Genomic DNA, 20435 nt, shown 5'->3' with positions numbered 1-20435 from the left:
TTTATATTAATGTGGGTCAGCGCTACAGACAAACATGTTACAAACATACAAACAGATTACAGGGCAAGCTAAATAAAACCGTTTAAAAATGGACAGCAGCATCCAAGAAACGCACAACAGCTACTGTGTAAAATTTGATGAAAGTTCTTTCGTTTAAAGTGTATTCGTTCTATAGAGCCTAATTTTTTAAGTTATGTTAGCCACACTTTTGTTTCACATTGTACTGATCTCCAATAAACCAAAAACAAATGTTGAAATAATAATTGCATTTTATTTTATTCACGAATAGATGTTACTTTTCAATGCAGTTCTTAATTAATTCAGTATTTCAGAAATTCTGTAAGTATTGTAGCTCGTTTCACAAGTACAGGTTGGACTCGATTATATTCAATTCTGGACTCGATTACATACAGTTTGGAAAAAAGATTCTTTTATTAAATTTTCAAATATGACTTATTTCAAGAAAAAATGTAATATTTCAACGGTCAAGAGAAATTCGTGAGTTTTGAAGATTTTGGTTGAATTCTCAGCAGGAATTGTTTATAACGTTATTGAAGCGGAATTAAGAAAGATAGAAGTTGGGTGTCAAATAATTGTGAAGCAACAAATCGTTGACTTCTATCAAAATGAACGCCAAGTTGAAGACATGAGTCTTGGCTCCACAGATAGCCATTAAAAAGCGTGCAGAATCCAAGATAAGGAAGTAAATCTATTACATTTTAGAATCAAACGCATAATTTTGTTCCGTGAGCGATGTAATCTCGACAATTATGTTGACAATTGCCCAAAAACAAAATGGAAGAACATATGAGGAGGGATGAATGATTTATATAGCTGTAGTACAGTATAAATAGGTAAATCGTTTCTTATTTAACTTAAGATTCCATACCTCCTGGCAACTTTCTTAATGACATTGTCGTTCATTGTTGAACTTGAGTTTGTGATCAATAACGATCAAACGCAATCAATAGTCTCATCACCAATTACAATAGGGACATTTTCATTTATTCGATTTCGATTTGCCATGAAATGTTCGTTCTCAAATATCACGACACAAGCAAATTTCATGGTGAAAAATGATTGCACTCATAGTAGTTTGCCTACTTACTATTCATAGCTAATTCTGACAATTCTATAGAAGTCTAGATATCCTGTTATGATATGTACATTGCAACCGTGACTAAAACATGAACGCAAGAACATATGCTCCAACAATCGGCACTAGAAGCAAGAATTACCCGAAACACAATATTTACTCCCATGCGTATTAGTGCTGGAAAACATACGTAAAGTAAGTGCACATAAAAGACCATACAATGCATACAATGAACAGACCAATGTTTTGAATCCTTGTCTATCTCTGTTTTCCCTGGAACGTACAAGATAACCACAGGCAATCGGAACAACTTCTGCCAAAATACATTTGTCCATCTGGTAGAAAATACGATTAGAATAGAATTGAAAATCACAACAGTATTCATGTGAGCAGTTGTCCCTGGAAGGAATGATTGTGAAAAGACTACACTCGCCCTAAAACAAGATACACACTCAACATTGTTTGAGTTCTTGATTTGAGGAAATGCTGCTTCTAGCTAGTGATGTACATAAAATGCAATCTAAAATACGTCAATGTTAGCCATAGGCCCATCACTATGCCGAACGTAAACCGAATCCCTATTTTTCGACATAAAAAGCTCTATTGTGACCCGGAAGCAAAGCATCAAGTAAATCAATTTGTTACCATTCATTTGCAGGACCACTTTCACAGCATATCAATTGGAGGAGTTAGAAAGAGCCTTCGAGCGGGCGCCCTATCCTGACGTTTTTGCACGTGAAGAGCTCGCCCTAAAGCTCAACTTAAGTGAATCTAGAGTACAAGTATGGTTCCAGGTACGTTGAACAAGCTGTGATGCAATTTAGTAGCACAAACAATTCAATTATACCCTTTTTCCGCTATGTAGAATCGGCGGGCGAAATGGAGGAAACGCGAACCACCCCGGAAGTCTGCCTATATGGGCAATAACAGTCCATCAACGCCAATGAATGGTCCGATTGGCACAACGTTCACACAGTTTCCGCAGACAACAACCGTAACTCCACCGGGCAGTGTGGAAAGTTGGCCCACTTACCAAACACCGTACGAACTGAGTCCGCATTTCAATCTGCTATCTCCTGCCGCTAGTCCTTACGGTTCCTTTACCACCCAATACGGTACTTACGTGCATGAAAGTCAATTATTTCCCGTGAGACAACATTTCGATTACGGCAGTCCGTCTAGACCGGGAGTTGAATCTGAGGAATCACATCATAAAACTGAGCACTACGCGTCGCTGGACGATAAATTCGACACGCACTGTAGTGTCACTGATGGGTGAGTACCAATCTCTCTGCCGTTCTTCATCCTATCAATTTTAGCACATAGTATTATTCGTGTACGCTACCCGCTGCTCTTCCCATTTCGGAAATGAAATGGTATCAACGATTATTCACGGAGAATTAGAGACGATCCTCCTCATTCGGGGATTTTAAATGCATACGGCTAAAAGTATCTGCCAACAACTGTGCCGCCTGGTACAAGAGAGCCACTTGACTTCATTCACCAAGAGAAAACATATTTCACAGTGCATCCCAGTTCTCCGATTTTCGTCCTCGAGCCACCGGAAACTGATGCCCGAAACACACAGGAGAGCTAGCCACATTGAAACGAATCGCATTAAATCTGAACCTGTCCCAAAATGGCTCAGAGATAATAAATTTGAAACAATTGAAGCGTTTTCATTTGTGCTAGAGCCGTATGACCAAAAGGGCCTCTAACTCAAACATGCCATTGCCAATTGCAGCAGTTTTCTTTCCGACTCCCGGACTCTCCGATATCGTTTGTCCCCGATTTTGTGTTCGAGTTCAGAAACCACCGATGATATTTCCTCCGACCCAAAGAACATGGTGTTGTACACACCGATATATACTTGGGATATGTTTTCATACGAGAATTTCGTTTTTCACCATTCCACGCCTCTGTTCAACCGACGATGAAATTAAAAACACACACAAATATCTAGGTATATGTGCTGCCTCGGACTCGGCTAGGGTCCACTTCACACATTCGACAGCTCCACATTTGTGGGTGGCATTCCAATCGACCAAATCCCGTACACAGAGAAGTCTCAATCGAACGCAATTTGTCATATTTCAGTCCCACAGTGATAAAGGGCGCCTCTGTTCGTTAGACGTGATAAATCAATCATACAGAAAAGGGTCGTATGATTTCGGCGGACCTTTTCCCAGTGGTTACAATAAACCAATAATGATTAATCAGAGTTTGATGAAGGTTTGCCAGCCAGTGAAAGCCTTTGGCTGCTCGCTTCCGATGTATGTATTATCGTTATGCTTGGTACTGATCAATATAAATGAGTGGAATTATAAAGTCCTGATTGATTGCAATCCTCAAATATATGCAGAGCATTTAATGACGATCTTGTGTTCCGTTTCGATAGAAATTTATCTGTTGGCATGCCGAGTAATAAAGATTGTTTCAGGGGGGTTCGAAGACTTGTTTTGAAATGATAGCGACGGTAATGAAATTAGAGTACGAAATAATGGTTTCGGATGCGTACGTTTATTTTAACCATTCTATCGATAGGAACACTTCCTACGGATGAAACAATGATTACATTATATTTCATGAAAAAATCTCAGACGAATAATTTATCATTATTTCGAGGAAATTCTCTCACTTTACTGTCGATCAGGGCCCGAAATCTTCGAAGATGAAAAAGGAAAATCGACTCTTCTATCAGTACCTTCGCTTCGACTAGCCGTGAATGGTGAATGGACTCAAAATGAATTGACGAGCTGATGTGACTATTCTAGCAAATGGTTATTCTTATTGACGTGACGAATGAATACAAATCTACCTCTTCATTCAACCTGACTTCAATCTACACTACTACTCCCCCCCTGACGTGAATCTCGTTACCTGCGTACACAATCTTATTTTAACGTCCATATGAATTGGTACTAAAACATGATTTCTGATGCAAAAAAAGTAGTTACACCATTAATGGACGGCTCCATTGTTTACCCAACGTGAACTCAAACCAATGAACTTAGACAGTTACCAAGTATGCCATAGAGGTCACGCTAGTATGAGTAAAAACCGTGCAGTTTGGGAGAAATTCTAAACAAAATTTTAGTTCACTTTGTTTCGAGATCAATTTTGTTAGAAAAGATACAGAAAAACCGGCTTATATCTTGTTTTACAAAAATTATATCTTATATCTTTTACAAAATTTGAATTTACAAAAATTCAAAAAAATCAGAGCTTCTGAACACAACACTGCACGCTATTTTATATGGGTGAGTAATTTTCGTGAACGATACAAAAAAATCTGGCTTACCTGTAGTATATTTCAAACCACGTTGAACTGAAACATCGATACATTCATACATGATACATGAGACAGAGAATCGATTTCATTTTGGGAGGAGTCATTCAATATGCAATGAAGTCCATTTGACGGGAAAGATTAAAATGAGATAGTCGAGTCGTAGAGAGAGATAGCGACTAAACGCCCGAATGACTATTGGGTGTTTACGGGGAAACTGCTGGAAGAAGCCAAAACTCATTTCCAATTGAATGCGATGGCGAATTTCTTCATAGTCCCCAGACTATCCTCAGTTGAATATGACTTTGCCGAGTCCTGCTGTTGATACCACTCATCAGACGGCGCATAACTTTTTCAGTCAAGACTTTGGTCAGCGGGTTCCACCAATTCATCACCACACTAATGTCGCTGGTGTATGCTCCCTTCATCTTCTGCTTCCGCTTCATTTTCGTCCAATACTTTTCAATTGGTTGGAACTTAGGACAATTTGACGGTAATGGCAACTGACGGGATCTGACCAAAGCGTAACTAGAGCGTCATGGGACCTAATGAAGAGTTAAATCGGTTTTTTGAGACATCTCTTTTTGTCTACTTCCGAGTTCATAGCCTTAAGCATAACAAAAACGCAGATTTTCTTGCCGTAGGAACAGATAGAGAATTTTTTTTCTGACTAATCCTCAAAAACAAACTTGATTCGTGCTACGAGCAATATTGTTAAAAAAAATTGTCCTCCGGAAATTGGTTTAAATCGGCTTTTGCAGATGTTCCATTGTAGATCAAAACACAACATCTGGTTGCACAGCTTATGAGCCCGGATTCTGATCTCTGTTTGTTGTTTGAAGCTTCGGATACGCCTTCCCGAAGGTTAATTTACTTCACAATACAGAGATTATCATTCGGTTTTTGCGCCGAATCACAATCCGGGATGTTGGTGGCCTTGACTTTTCAAATGATCTTCAACCGCAGTTGTTAATCAAGGTTTCCACTCCGACGCATGATTTGCACTTTGTGAACTGTCCTGAGAGATTCTTTTTTTATTTCATCATTCACGCTACGTTTTTTAGTCTAATATAGCAGTAGAACTACGTCATTCAGTAAAGATTCCAAACCAGAAAACAGGTCACCGTCTTACCTTCTTGTACCGTCAATAAGGAGCAATCGGTCGCTCGAAATGCTACCACGTTTAAACGAACTCTGTGGGAAGAGGAAATATTGTAATTTCAGCTCCGTCCGATAGTAATTTACTCACACAGCTCAGAGCGCAGAAGCACAATTTGCAATTTCCATTAACCAGGTTTGCTCCTCCCAGCGAGTTGTCAACATCACTTTGGAGGATCGATAACGTGTTAAGTTGTTAATGAAATCGTGGTGCGATTTCGTTCGCAACCTTGAATCTAAGGTAGAACTCGGTAGAATGATACAAAGCCTCGGTGTTCATGCTTTTTGGAAATCGCTTGGGTATTTTTGCATCACACGCACACATTTTCGTTAGTTTGTATGCGTTGCCAAATGTAAACTTAAATTATTACTGTTAAGCAGTTTTAATTGTGAAATAGTGGAGGGTGATGGAACAAATATATAATCGGCATTGACCGTGTTTATGTCAACTAAAAAAGATTGCCACGATTGATTTTCACTATAAACGATTCAGTAACGGTTGCGATGCTGAGACATGACTCAACCATCTTCGGCTGATTCTAAAAAACGACAGCTCTTCCACACCAATAATACTTTCTACTGAAGATTTATCTCGAAAATGTCGATCGTTCTAAAATAATACCCGAAATGGTAAAAAAACGGATCGAATAAAACAATCATGTAGTCCAACGTCAAAAATGCGATCATTTGCTGAACACAACCCCTACAATTTTTTCCAGCACTGAAGAATTTTGGAGGTGACTGTGCACAATTATTTTTCTCTCTCCTCCCGCATGATGAACATCTCTGAACCACGTAACGAGCAGGACCCTTTACAAACAACCAGCCCTATTCTGCATTCCTACGGATTCCATTTTGTTCGAAACCGATATTTCGTTCGAGTTACAGTCTATCGCCAAATTGAGTGTACAAATGATTGACGATAGTTTCCATTTATTTGGTATAAAATATTTTGAATACATTGATTCTCTTGATGCATATTAACACACATTTAACTAGCTGTACGTGCAGTAAAATTCCGCGAAATTTTTTCTGCTAATTGTTTATTCCTTAAAAATTGAATACAATCTCTATTCTAGGCATCGCAAAATTTAGTGTTCACCTTGAATTTCTCCGAACAAATTACTTTGTAAGCAAGATCTTTGCGAATTAGCGTACTTTTTTCGTCAGTGATTGGTGTCAACTCTTAACCATTACTTGGGCAATGTTGGTTTTTGTTTTTTATTGATGTTTGAAAAGATTTTTATCAGAATGGTAAGTTAGAGGAAAGAAAGAGACATTGTTACACTACAATGATAATAAATGTGGGGCTTAGAATAAAGGGGTGTAAGCGATTTAATCGATTTCTCTTCATCAACTCTCTCTTTTGGTTATAACTCAGCTGCAAATACATTCCCTGCTGTATTTGACAATGTGGAAGATAGGCCAGAGCCTCATCTATCGTATTCTATAGCAAACTTGAATTGGAACGTTTTTGCAGTTGAGTTATTAACTAAATAAAAAGTTGATGAAGAGTCACTTACACCCCTTGCATTCTGAGCACCTCAAATATAAATTATCGTGGAAATACATTGCAAGAAATAGCAGATATAGTCGGAAAAACCCACTATACAGCAAAGAAAATCATATCAAGTAAAAATACGAAGGAACCATGGAAAATCTCCCGAGTAGAAGACACAAACGTATCCTGTCTGCTGATGATGAACGAGTGATTGTGCGAACATTTCGAAAGAACTCTAATAGAAACATTCCTAAATTGACTACCGAAGTAGTCGGCACCATTGGAAGACCTGTCAGTACAGATACTGTCCGGAGAGCAGCATACAGGAACAATCTAAGAGGCCTTGTTGGTCGTGAAAAGTATTTCATCTCAAAGGCCAATATGAAAAAACCACTACAGTTTGCTAAGGCTAACTAATGAACTAATGAATGAATGCTAATGAACTGACCTAAGGAGTTCTGGAACAAGGTCCTTTATACGGATGAGATGAAAATCAATCTGATGAAGGACAGATAGTGTGATGGAAACCAGGATTGGTGCTTCAGATTCAGCATTTGGTTCCCACAGTAAAACACGGCGGCGGCAGTCAGATGATATATGGTACGATGGCGGCTTCTGAAACTGGAACCATGGAGTTTATCGATATATATGGCTTCATTGATCATCCTTAAAAGTAACCTTGAGTGTCCCGTGCAGAAATTGGATCTCCCTCGTGATTACTACTTTCAACAGAATAATGACTCTATAATGTCCCAATCATCTCAAAACACCTCCAAAATCACCGGACTTCAATACTAATGTGTATCTTTGGTGGGAAATCAAGAACCATCTGAAGAATAAAAATCCAGGTTACAAAGCGGAACTCGAAATTGAGGAGATCTGAGAGGCATTTCCGTCTACAGTGACCAGAAAATTTTGCCTCGTCGTATGCAGGGAGTGCTGGACGCCAAAGGGGGACCATACCAAATACTAGGGGATGGATTTTTGTTATCTGTTAACATTTCTGAACTGATTTCAATTTTATTTTTAAGAAAAACTTGAACTGTACACTCAATTTCGCAACGTCTGAATCGAAGATTTTTTGTTGGTTTTTTAAACATGAAGTAGAAATGTGAGCATTTTAATTTTTTTTAATCACTACATGAGAGTGAAAAGGATCAATTTTACGATGAATTTGAGTCGCTTTTAATTATTTACTTTTTAACCCCAAAAAATTCAAAAATAACGAACCAACAAGGGGTGTATACTTAATTTTGCAATTGACTGTATAACTTCGCATTCCCTGTTTCGAACGTTTTGTCCATTTAGAGCCCCCGCAGACTGCAGACTAATTTGTGGGCCAATAGTTTGGTCGGCTTCTTAATCAGTACGGAGAGGCATGCATGTGCGCACATTACGCCGATTCAGTTGGGTTGGTTGTTGGTTGACAGAAAGTTTGTAGTGTGCGGGGGCTCTTGATATGTTCGAAGAGAAACAGATCGAACGGAATACAGAATCGAATTCTATCAAGTCGTTCGAAATATTTCGAATCGATCGAAATACAGAATTTTTTTCTCAATGTACAAGAAAGTGGTGCTTGAATACATAGAATACAGGGTAGAAGTACCTATCATCGCAATAGTACCAATTATGGTAATACGAGTGAGTTTTTTGTTAGTTTAGAAAGCGTATCTTATTTTTAAAGGCTCTAATACGATTTTTAAACATCAGAAATCTCTTCTTTGTCGACTCTGATACTTGATTCCATGCGAAACATTGTTCTTTCATTGAAAAATTTAGTTTGAAAATAGTGTGTCCGATCAAAATAATGAGATTTTTATGCTGTGAAGTGGCTGTTTTTATGCAAACACAGTGTTGACGTATACATTACAACCTTCTTGATGTTGTGATTCGGCCAATTAATACGATTTTATCGAAATAAACATATATCTTTGTATTATCATAATTGGTACCCAGTTACGTGCCAATTATCGCAATATCGAAAGGTGCATGTTCGTATTTTGGTTGTAGGAAATCACTGCAAAGCTGGAAAGCAGAGCTGCTATATGTTCCTGTTATGGTTTTACGTTGGTATGTTATGGTTGTTATGCTATTATGGTTGTACCTCATGTTCTCACGCTGTGCAATTGCATATCATAGTGCGTTTTTGAACGCTCAGTAGTGTTGTGAAATAGCATTATGCGTGTCCGATCGAAGCATATTTGTTTGATCCACTCTGTTGAAAATTAAATCTTATGTGAATGGGTTAATACTTTTTATTCAGTTACTGAAGAGAAGCGAAAAGTTCATCACAACCTTCACGCTTTTGTGATTCTCTTGTCAGCTAGCAGAGAGACCTAGCAATGAGGAGCCGGCAGTTATTTTACAATCGGGGTGCACATAACAACAGTCTAATCTAGAGATGAAACGGATACTCGGTATCCTGTCATATTTTTATTTAAAAATTATTCTCGAAGTATTATTTGAATCCTATTAATACTTTTTCCATGTGACACCGCCCATTACCATAATAGGTACACTTATTACGAAACTCCAGGAATACTATTACCATAATGGGTACATGGAAGTAACATTTTCAAACATGTTTTTTACACAATTTAGTCGATTAATCATTGAAATATCAGTGAGAATCTTCAAGAACAGAGTTCAAACTACTAGAAAAAGTATACTTTTATACCTTTGAACTAAAATAGAGTATTTATGCGCAAATATCTGTAAGTTGGTGACATAATTGGTACACTTATCCCATATTCAATTTTATTTTGATTTATTTACATATTCGTGTTTTTGATTCTGTCTGAATCTCAGGAAAAGAAAAATCTTAGAAATCTTTTGTATGTACTTTTAGTACATTTTTCAAGCCCCTACTAATTTCAAGCATAAACGTATTCCGAGGTTGGGAGTTTGCTCAAAAGCGCTGGAAACTCTTTTCGTTGTTACTGCGGCTTCCAGTTTTCCAGTTTTCCTTCCTCTCTCCATTATTCCTTCCTTTCTCTTTCCCTCTTTCGGAACACCATCAATTCATCCCGCCGATTTTATTCAATGGGGCTGACGATCGTTGCACATTACAATTTTAGGTCAGTACACACCTAAAACTACGGTTGGTTAGTACTATAAACAATTCATACAAAAAAAACGTTAACAATGATATTCTTCAGTAACCAGCCAACATGAAACAAAACAAATAATTTACTTAAATTCTATTTTTCCTTAACTATTATATTAAATTAACCAAAAATCGGACTACTCTTCCTGTTGCGTCATTGGTCGGTAACATGTTCCATTCAGTTGTGAGCTGCAGGATGTTAACAAGGGAAGTCAACAAAAAGTTAATGTTGATATATTTTATAAATACCACTTTTTATGTGTTTTCTTCCTTTAACACAACTTTTGAGACCTAGTCAGTTATCTAAATGCTACATATATAATTCTACGTTTATAAGTTTTTTTTTAATATACCCAAACTCATCCGCATTCGGAGCCATTAATCATTAATACATTCTATTTACAATAGCAAACTGAGAAAAAAATTAGATAGAATATTCAACATTAGGTCGAATCAACTATGTCGAATAGATTCGACTTAATGTTAGATATTCTATTTTATTTTTTTCTCAGTTTACATACATTCTAATTAAATTAATAATTAATTATTCCGGATTCTTCTAAAATATGGTTTTCTTATATCGATCTTCATAATAAAAATCCTTAATAATAAAACCGGCTCTACAGAAATCTTAATCGATCGGACGAGTTTTTTCTTTCGTTTATTTATTTTTACTGAATGCGATAAGAAGCCGTCGCTTTAGGCGTCGTGCACAAATTATGTACCTAACGGCGGGATCCGGATCCGAACTTGCTTGTTATCGACGAATGTAGAATAATTCTTAATACGCATCTACTCACCTTTTTTTTATCCCATTTGTTTATTTCAGGCTTATTAGCAGTTTAGCTGTAACAGAGCCGAATTTTAATCGTGTACATGTCACATGGTTATCATATCTATAATTAGCACATAACACAGTTTCCATTTTTCGGCGTAAGAGTTTCCTTCTATACCATTGCATATGGTACATTTACACAATAGCCATTCAGGCGTAAGGGTATTCTTTCAGCTCTTCCATTATCCACAGTTAAACTCATCCGCATTTTTGGCACATGTTCATAAAATTTGCGCTGTACTCAAACGGTTAAGACTACGTTAGTCTCTCTTGGTTCTTTGGAGCTTAGTCGTTATTTATAATTAATCATCATTCCGAAATTAATTTGTTCTTTTTTCAACTGTAAATTCACATTTCATTCTTGTCGATACTTTAAAAGGGTATTCTAGTGTAGAGACACAAATTTTGGGCGATTTTTCGAGCTTGGCAAAATTTCGGCCGTTTGAATTAAAAAATGCTGTTTAAAACTTTTTTTACGTTTCCCTATTTTTTTAAAATAGTAAAATTTCAAAAATATGATTTTTTATTGGTTCATGCGATAGAGAGATGCATACAGATTATATTCATATAAACCTGACATAAACCGGTTCAGTAAAACTTGACATATCGTGTACGCTAGTGTGGAAAAATTAGTTTCTAGAAAAATGCGTTTGAAATTATTGTTATGGCCGTATTAGATTAGATACAGCATCACTAAAATGGCTAAAACTCGGTTAATACTGGGATTTCCCAAAAGTCTTTTCTAGGGTTTATTGTTGAATGTCTGAACTTAAGATATATTAGACTGACAAAAAAGTCCTGCGGTATTTTTTTTGAATTTTCATTTGCTCATAAAATTAGTTACAATCATCTGTTTTAAGTCAAATATGCGCCGTTTTGTTCGATGACTTGTTCCCAACGAGATGCCAACTTCATAATACCCCTGTTATAGAAGCTCGCTTCCTCATTGGCAAAAAAACTTGGATAGCCAATTTTCACAGGCCTCTTTTGTGGCTAACTTCTGACTACCTAGCTCGTTCGCCATGAACAAAAACAGGTGGTAGTCACTTGGTGCAAGGTCCGGACTATACGGCGGATGCAAAAGAACCTCCCATCCGAGCTCCCGGAGCTTCTGGCGCGTCACCAAAGAAGTGTGTGGCCTGGCGTTGTCCTGATGGAAGACAATGTGACCTCTGTTTACAAAGATGGCCTCTTCTTCATGAGTGCTACCTTCAAGCGGTCCAGTTGTTGGCAGTACAGGTCTGAATTGAGCATTTGGTCATAGGGAAGCAGCTCATAATATATTATTCCTTGACAATCCCATCAAACACACGGCAGAACCTTCCTGGCCGTTAATGAGGGCTTGGCCACCGTCTGAGCCGCTTCAGCGGGCTTCGACCACGACCGTTTGCGCTTCACGTTGTCGTAAGTGACCCACTTTTCATTGCCAGTCACCATCCGCTTCAGAAACGGGTCGATTTTGTTGCGATTCAGCAGCGATTCACATGCGTCGATACGGTCAAAGATGTTTTTTGCGTCAATGTGTGTGGCACCCATACATCAAGCTTCTTTGTGAATCCAAGCTTCTTCAAATGGTTAATAACGTTTTGATGACTTATCCCCAGCTCTTGGCCGATGCTACGGCTGCTACTATGCCGGTCTTTCTCGGCTAATTCAGCGATTTTGTCGCAATTTTCGACGACAGGCCTTCCGGAGCGTGGCGCATCTTCGATGACCTCTACACCAGAACGAAAACGTTGAAACCATCGTTGTGCGATGGAAATGGAAACTGTATCGGGTCCATAAACTGCACAAATTTTATTGGCAGCTTGAGATGCATTTTTGCCTTTGTCATAGTAGTACTGTAAAATATGTCGGATTTTCTCTTTATTTTGCTCCATATTTGCGACACTATTACTCACGAACAACTTAACCAAACAAAACACTGTCAAGGACTATATTATAGCGCGCAAAAATACATTTCCAACAAGCTATAGTATGACTCGATACAATGAATACAACTAGAACTACGCGCTTACAACGACACCTCGCGGAAATACCGCAGGACTTTTTGGACAGCCTAATATGAAGGAGAAAAAAAATTCTTCAAATTTCTAGATTAGGATACTGCCTCAAATGACAAACATCTGCCAAATAATGTTGTGAAATACACCTTCCAGGAAGATTCAAAATTCAAAATTTTCCAAAATATCCGAGCTCATGCCGGACGCTACCCATTCAATTGGTAACCTCAACTGGTTCAGTGGTAGATCATTCAATTTCAACCCAATTTTTAATCCATAACTCAACATTCCAATCCAAAATTTTTAGCCCTAAATAGTCGATTATCATGTATCTAGAGCGCTCTCCATCGATTGTGACGTTCCTTCTATTATTGTTTCAGAAGAAAAAATGCTGGTAATGCCGTCATTCCAAAAACACACCAAACAGTAGGTTTAACAGTTCTCCAATATTTTTCTGAAAATAAAAAAAACATAACATCGATATTATCAATAGCGTCCACAACACATCCAATACTCCTATTTTGTTTTCGATATGGTTTCAATAAGTTGCTCCTGCTTATAATGAGTGGAAATGAAAAGGTAATTAATTTCTTACTGCATTGCTTCCAATTATGAAGTATAAATCGAGAAATAAACCAACAACGACACTGGCGTTCAGAACAAGAATCGATTTACGTCACACTTAGCACCGCACCATCTAATCACGGTACTTATTTCCGCCCGAATACGCCATTTTTCTCGCTTATTAGAACACCACATATTTCGCTTTCATTTGTAAGATTTTTGCACTGAGGTGGGGAATACGTTGTAGTCACTATGTAAGTGCTGAATCTTACGAATTCAAGTATAAGAAAGGCGAGTAACTAACACTGGTTTCTTTCGAATCGAAACTTTCAATGATTTCATCGCATGCAACTTTTCCAGCATTGTACAGCAAACATCCCGGGGGAAAATGCTCAAATCATAGATTACTCTCATAACAAAAACATCAACGAACTCTCTGTGCAACATCTATCGAACGGAAAAAACACGTCAAGTTTTGAGTTATGTGCAAAATTTGGTCATTTCTAAGTTATATTCCCAAACTTTATTATCACGTTTCATTGTGCACCGATAATCGATACATTAACTTTATCGATTGCCGCTCGCTTGGGCGAAATGAATGTTTCGTCTTTCTTCTCGACAATGCAATGGGCGAAGTTTGAAATTCCATCACAACATGGGTGACTAAGAAAATGGAACAACGCGGGAAACTTAACCAGTTTTGAATTGAGTTATCATGGTGAATTCAACGATTCATCAACTGGTAATAGAGTATTTTGAAAGACGTGAGACACGGAAACGTTGTTCTGTGGAAACAGAGCAACTTTCTGCTTTGAATAGCTTGTCCCTGAAGCAATTCTTGTCATATATGCTGAGCTATGTTCGAGTGTAATAGTCTGCCTACGCATGGTTTCATCAACGTGTTTCCCTAGATCTGTGGGATTTATACTAGGTGTTTAAATATGGAACCGAAAACAATACATTAATCGTTAGAACATAAAGCAAATATTTTTTTTGGCGAGACATTCCCGAATTGACTGACAGCCAATTGACAATCCTAGAAAAACCGTTTGTTATATAAACTGGACAAAACATCAAAGGGATTGTAAGAATTGTAGTAGTAGAAAGAATCCGGAACCATTAATCATTAATACATTCTATTTACAATAGCAAACTGAGAAAAAAAATAGTTTTGTTTTCAAAGCAGTTTTGAGCTATTGAAACTAGTTTTTGGGTAAATAAGTAACCAACATCACTCATGCACCTTTCATCTTTCGTGATTGACATGATTGACATACCAAAACCATTGCTCCCCAAACGTAACGTTCTCGTTTTATAAATTTCAAACTCACACCCCATTACAGATTCAAATATGATATGAAGCTAAAATACAGAGCCACTCTTCATCAGACGGCATGCAAATCGACGCGGTGCCCCACCGAAAACAATTGCACCATATTGAGCGATATTTATCTTTAATTCTTCCTTAGAATCGCTATGTGTAACGTTAGTATTGGGAAAGACTGCTGTTTGATAGATGGAGCGAGACGACTTGAACGATGATGCTGATGATGATGATATTTTGAAATAGGTTTTAAAATTCAGTAGTTCATTCGCCTCTAACATTGAAAAAAAAAATTTGGAAAAGTAAATTGAATACTCGGCCTTGAGAGTGGTCATTTCGAAAGTCTCACTGCCGTCTGGTCGCTAGCTGAATGACTGATGAATTGTTAATACTGTAATTTGAAATCGCGAATGACTTGTTTATAATCAATGAATAGAATACGGCGGCGCTTAAATTGCAATATCCACACTGTCCGTAGAACAAATGCTGCATTTACATTTCGAGCGATCGATTTGCGATCATCTGTTTATAGAGATTGGAATGCAACTCATCGAAATCCATTCAGAGCCAAAATCATCATTAATGTTAAAACTATTTCCATAAAAAACGTGACCTGTTTTCTAATTTGGTACCATTACTGAAAGACGTAGTCTTATTTTAAAAAATAGGTAATGATTTCAATTCATATTTTAATATTTATAGTTCCATTTTTATTCAACAAGATTCACCCTAATGATCGAATTAAATATATTTTATAGACATTTAATCTACTGATTCCACTTGACCAGACAAAAAACTAATGTGTAAATACGTAATGTGTAATAATGTGTAATTTGTCAAACCTGGTTATTCTCATCTCATATTTCCTAGATTATTTCTTAACATACACATACCAAATCGTAATGGGCCAGACGGGCAACCAAAAGAGCCCAGCGGGCCAGCGGGCCGCGGGCCGCAGGTTGAGTATAGCTGGTATATAGTATGACTTATATCGCAATAACGATTTTGCGTAATATGCATTTGAAATTTGAAATCGTTACATTTTTCGTAGAGCGACCCTCCTATATAGAAAATAAAGACGTAGCTCTACGTCAAAAATCCGGTTTCATATTTATAAACATGGTATAAAAACATGCAGGACATTCATAAACAACTTGTGGGTTCGATTCACACTAATAGAGGCAATTTTGTTTGTTGAACTTGAATTGCATTTCGAATAATTTATCAAGAGATAATTGAAATCAAACCCCTTTTCCTTCCTCTTTTCAGTGTAACGAACGGGAAATACGTAGACGACACCAAGTACATACACGCAGTCAACATTATTGACGATCCCAAGTATACGACCAATTGTCATCTCGAAGATCCATCACTTAAACAGTCGCCCTACGGGACACCATCCACGTGTCAACCTGGAGACGAAGGAGAACCGCTTGGCATCCTGAAGTCGGAGGATGGCGTCAGCCACAGTTACGTTCTCCCGCCTTTTTTGCGCTGAAGCAAATGCTATCGGCAAAACGTTCTTAATATACCGCCGCAGCAAGAAGTCGTGGATGTTTTCTATTTTAGGTAAAGGGATTGAAAGTCAAACAATTCAGCCAAAATGTGTATAGCATAGATATGCTTGCTCCTATATTTATTTTATATTCTTATCCCAAAATTACTCCCTAGATTTATAAAGAAAAGGTTTTATCATTGTACCTATGTAAATACTCAGACATCGAAGTTTATGGAAACCGTAACATTCAATTGATGTACAACCCAAATCCCACAAAGCACACAGGTATAATGAAATCAAAACCGAAGGCTTATTTATACATGCGAAGGAGATCATCGACAAGTGCCTTTCGCCTATATTTTCACACCGTAGAAAGGGTCGTTGTACAAAGCTACCAAAAACTCGCGAGAAACGAATCCGGTTAACCAGACAGCTGAGAAAAAGCTCTATCTAAAAACTAGAATAAATTTAACCGTAAATACGAGATAAATCAAATCAAAGAATAAACATTCGATTGTTGGAAAATTTTCCACGCCAGGTAACACCTCGGTTGTTTCGAAACAGTTGGGTTTCTCTGAGTCAGACTTGTTTATTTTATCGAGAAATTAAAGCTTTGATCAAAACAGTGATTTGCGTTAAAAGGGAAAAAAGTCGTTCCAGGCTGTGCCAAAAAATCAGTGCTCCAGATCCGGTTGATTGGCAAAGTGCGATGAAAAAGAGGGAGATTTAGTGTCGTTATCCGTAGTCCAAGCGATTGAGCTATTAGATTAAATTTTACACTTCTTTTGGCTGGTATGAAATTATATAAAATAAAAAATGTGAAGTGCCATTCAATTTAAATTAGTACCTAAAAGATTCGGAAAAAAATTCCTCAATTTTTCTGTTAAGATTTGTTAAGCAACTAAATTCAGCTTTTATTGTAAATAATTTACCAATAGTCATAAGAAGTATCTATTTACGCAATTACTGGTTGCCAATAGCGATTCAGTCCAAAACCAACAACAAAATCCAAAATGTCTTTCCAAAGAAAATATAGCTCGAGGCTAATGCACATAAAATGTCAGTCTCTAAAAGATTTCCAAACCCACAGTTGAACCATCGAACGATATAGCTGCTATTTAAGTTGTTATTAGATTTACTTTATGTTTTCGCTTACGTTCAGATTACTATCCCAATAGTATACTACCGAAGCGGGCTTATTTGGAAAAGCCTCAACCATGATTTTATTGAGTCCAATGTAAATAGTCGGATAGAATTTACCTAGCGTAAGAACACCTCGAAGGAGCCGAGCTGTTGAAGCACATTCCCTGGAGTGCCTTAATGTTTGTTGTGAGACGCTATCTCAAAATATTTCGGTCGGTTTACGAAGTGTAGCAATGAAATGTAAAGTAAAGTTGCATCCCCGAAATGTAAATGTATACCGAAACGGTGTGTGTCGCTTGTAAATTTCCGGAGTAGAGAAGCCAGTCTACAACTTGGTTATTCAAAAATAATCTTAACTAACGGAAACATCATCCTAACACAAACGTGTTGCTTATGCAAAAGATGATGCAAGTGTACCAAATTCCACCGAGAAGAGTGGGACGCCACAATAATACTAAATGATAATTCAAGTAGTAATGATGTAACTAAAAAAGGGAGATCGGTACCAAAAATCACATTATTGAACGGAAACATTTACCCCTATTCTACATTCCGCCGGATTTGCATTTCGACCGAAACCATCATTTTGTTCGAGTTATAATTTCGTATTCCCTATTTCGAACGTTTTGCCCATTTAATGTTCGAAGAGTAACAAATCGAACTAAATGCAAAAACAACTCGAACGGAATACAGAATGGATTTTTTTCAAGTAGTTCAAAATATTTCGAATCGATCGAAATACAGAATAAGGGTGATTACCTTCATCACTCGAATGCATTTGAAACTAAGTGCCTCATGGTTACAACAAATTATAAAATTTGAAGAAGTTCGTTATCTAAATTATTGCATAACGAGAAAATTTGTTTGATATTTCTATTCTAGTTTCAATGATGAGTGTCTAGCAAACCTAATCGAGAGAAAAAGGGAACAAATAGAAGTAAGAATCGTTATGTTATAATAAGTAAAATAAAAAACAAATTTTAAATATAGATGAAACAATTGACGAATCGAAATATTTAATATTATCCGAAATATTTCCAATTAATTTTTGATTCAAATGGTAACCACTCAACCCAAAACATCAAGAACATAGAACATGATAGTACGCCATGAATGTTTTGGGCCAGTAACGATAACCTTGAGTTTTACTCGTTATAGGAGAAAGGTGTTGTATGACACCCCTAAATATAAAAGAGGAGGATGGCCGATCTTCTAAATTGTAAGGGTGAAAACCCAACAAACAATCTGTAGCTGTTATTAAACTTGTCAGCCGAATTGGCGATCTAACACAAAACGTAGACGATCGGTGAGACACCTGGAGTTTTGAACTAAAAAGATGACGATGATGTAAAAAAAGCTCAATAATAAATCACGTATATTTTACTCCCGGGCTATCCAAGGTAGTTCCCAAATGCAAGAACCACGCATTTTTCAATGTGTTTTTGATTGTGCTTTCGAATTTCTTTTTTCGATTCAGCCATTGTCAATATTCATACAGTTTTCACAACTGAAAGAGATAAGAAAATGACATGTTATATATGAAATTGTGCAGAATTAAATTTCTTTCTAACTCATCGCAATCAAATAATTTTTTATGATTATAACATTGTAATTTATGGGAAGAACTACAAACCTTCTATAAACTCACATTGCAAAATTTAAAACCATCATCACTTTTACCGCAGCACCGCCTAAATTTAAATTTGTACGTAAGATCGCCAATAGCCCAGTTAAAATGCAGTTATGTGTCAATAATACTTATCTGTCCAAAGAAGTGAGGAACATTCGAATATAATTTGAGATGTTATGAAAATTGACATTATTTTCTCATGACAAAAACTATTGATGAAATTTTCAACAGTATTTAATTCTATCGAAGAAAACAGAACGAAATTGAAGACTCTGTGCCTAGAGGCACGGACGGAAACTTGACGTAGGACTTTAAGGACGATTGCTTTTGAATTGAGTCTTCATAATTGTTCAGAAATCCGTAAATTTAACTTGTTCAATACACAAAAAGGTTGCACTCAAAAGCTTTATGTTCAAGATTACGTGGAAAATAAATTCTGGTTCGCAAATGGAATGAAAAACATTCTCTAGTTTTCTTGTATCGATGTTCATAAATGTACTTAAACATCCTTATCAATCAATCGGTCCCTACAGAAATATTAACCGATCGGTCGCCTTTTTCTTTAGTTTATTTAATTTTACGAAAAGTAGCCTTCATCTTACGGTGCATTCTTATACTTAAGTTTAACGAGCTAGTTTGCCTCTGTAATGTTATCCTTGTCTGAAACATTGCCTGTGGTGGATCGTAAATATTATATCGCCAGGTGATGCAGATTAGATGGCTTATGACCATGAGTGCAACCTTGCACAGTTTGTGTGTATTCTGTATTAAACTGATCCCAACGGATGCTACTTTCCTACTTTCCACAGAGAAAGGAAAGGGGAATGGATAAGTGCATTTTGAGAAGTGTAGCTGGCTAAATATAACCATTAATACTTCTTAATAAGATTTCTCCAACTGGTAGGGAAACCGCGGGTAATACGGACAGTGGGGGTAACATGGACTGGTGGTTGATTTGTGTAGTTACATTTTGAATTTCAGATTTATGTTAATGAGAACACCTTCTACATGTTATTCTATAATATTTAAGCCACCCTATGGTAATGAATACTGATCAAAAGTGGAAAAGGGAAACAAAAACCGAAAATCGTACATATAGACCGTTCCAGAAAGTATGGGCACACTGGAAGAACGCTGCCATTCAATTGTAAATAGTTTTCTGTGACCGTGTTTGGATACGTCCGTTTGTTTACACTCTCTGCTTCATTTTTTATCACATCCTTTCAAAATGCGAGGACTTTCCGCAGAACATCGTAAAAAAATGGTGCACAAATGGACTACAGTTCCT

General features: G+C 37.1%; 1 protein-coding gene across 2 annotated transcripts in view; it reads left to right on the top strand.

Annotated features, from left to right (window-relative positions):
* The window catches only part of LOC129777921 (homeobox protein aristaless-like 4), a 36333-nt gene extending 18539 nt beyond the window's left edge, over nucleotides 1-17794 (top strand). For both annotated transcript variants that reach the window (XM_055784510.1, XM_055784509.1), the window contains 3 exons: nucleotides 1755-1890; nucleotides 1962-2371; nucleotides 16146-17794. In XM_055784510.1, coding sequence (XP_055640485.1) covers nucleotides 1755-1890; nucleotides 1962-2371; nucleotides 16146-16374 — 775 coding nt within the window. In that variant the 3' untranslated portion in view covers nucleotides 16375-17794. The remainder of the gene's footprint in view (nucleotides 1-1754; nucleotides 1891-1961; nucleotides 2372-16145) is intronic.
* The last annotated feature ends 2641 nt before the right edge of the window (nucleotides 17795-20435 follow it).

Source organism: Toxorhynchites rutilus, chromosome 3 (genome assembly GCF_029784135.1).
Source record: "Toxorhynchites rutilus septentrionalis strain SRP chromosome 3, ASM2978413v1, whole genome shotgun sequence".
In the NCBI taxonomy this organism is placed as follows: domain Eukaryota; kingdom Metazoa; phylum Arthropoda; class Insecta; order Diptera; family Culicidae; genus Toxorhynchites; species Toxorhynchites rutilus.
This window is presented reverse-complemented; position numbering and strand designations above follow the sequence as displayed.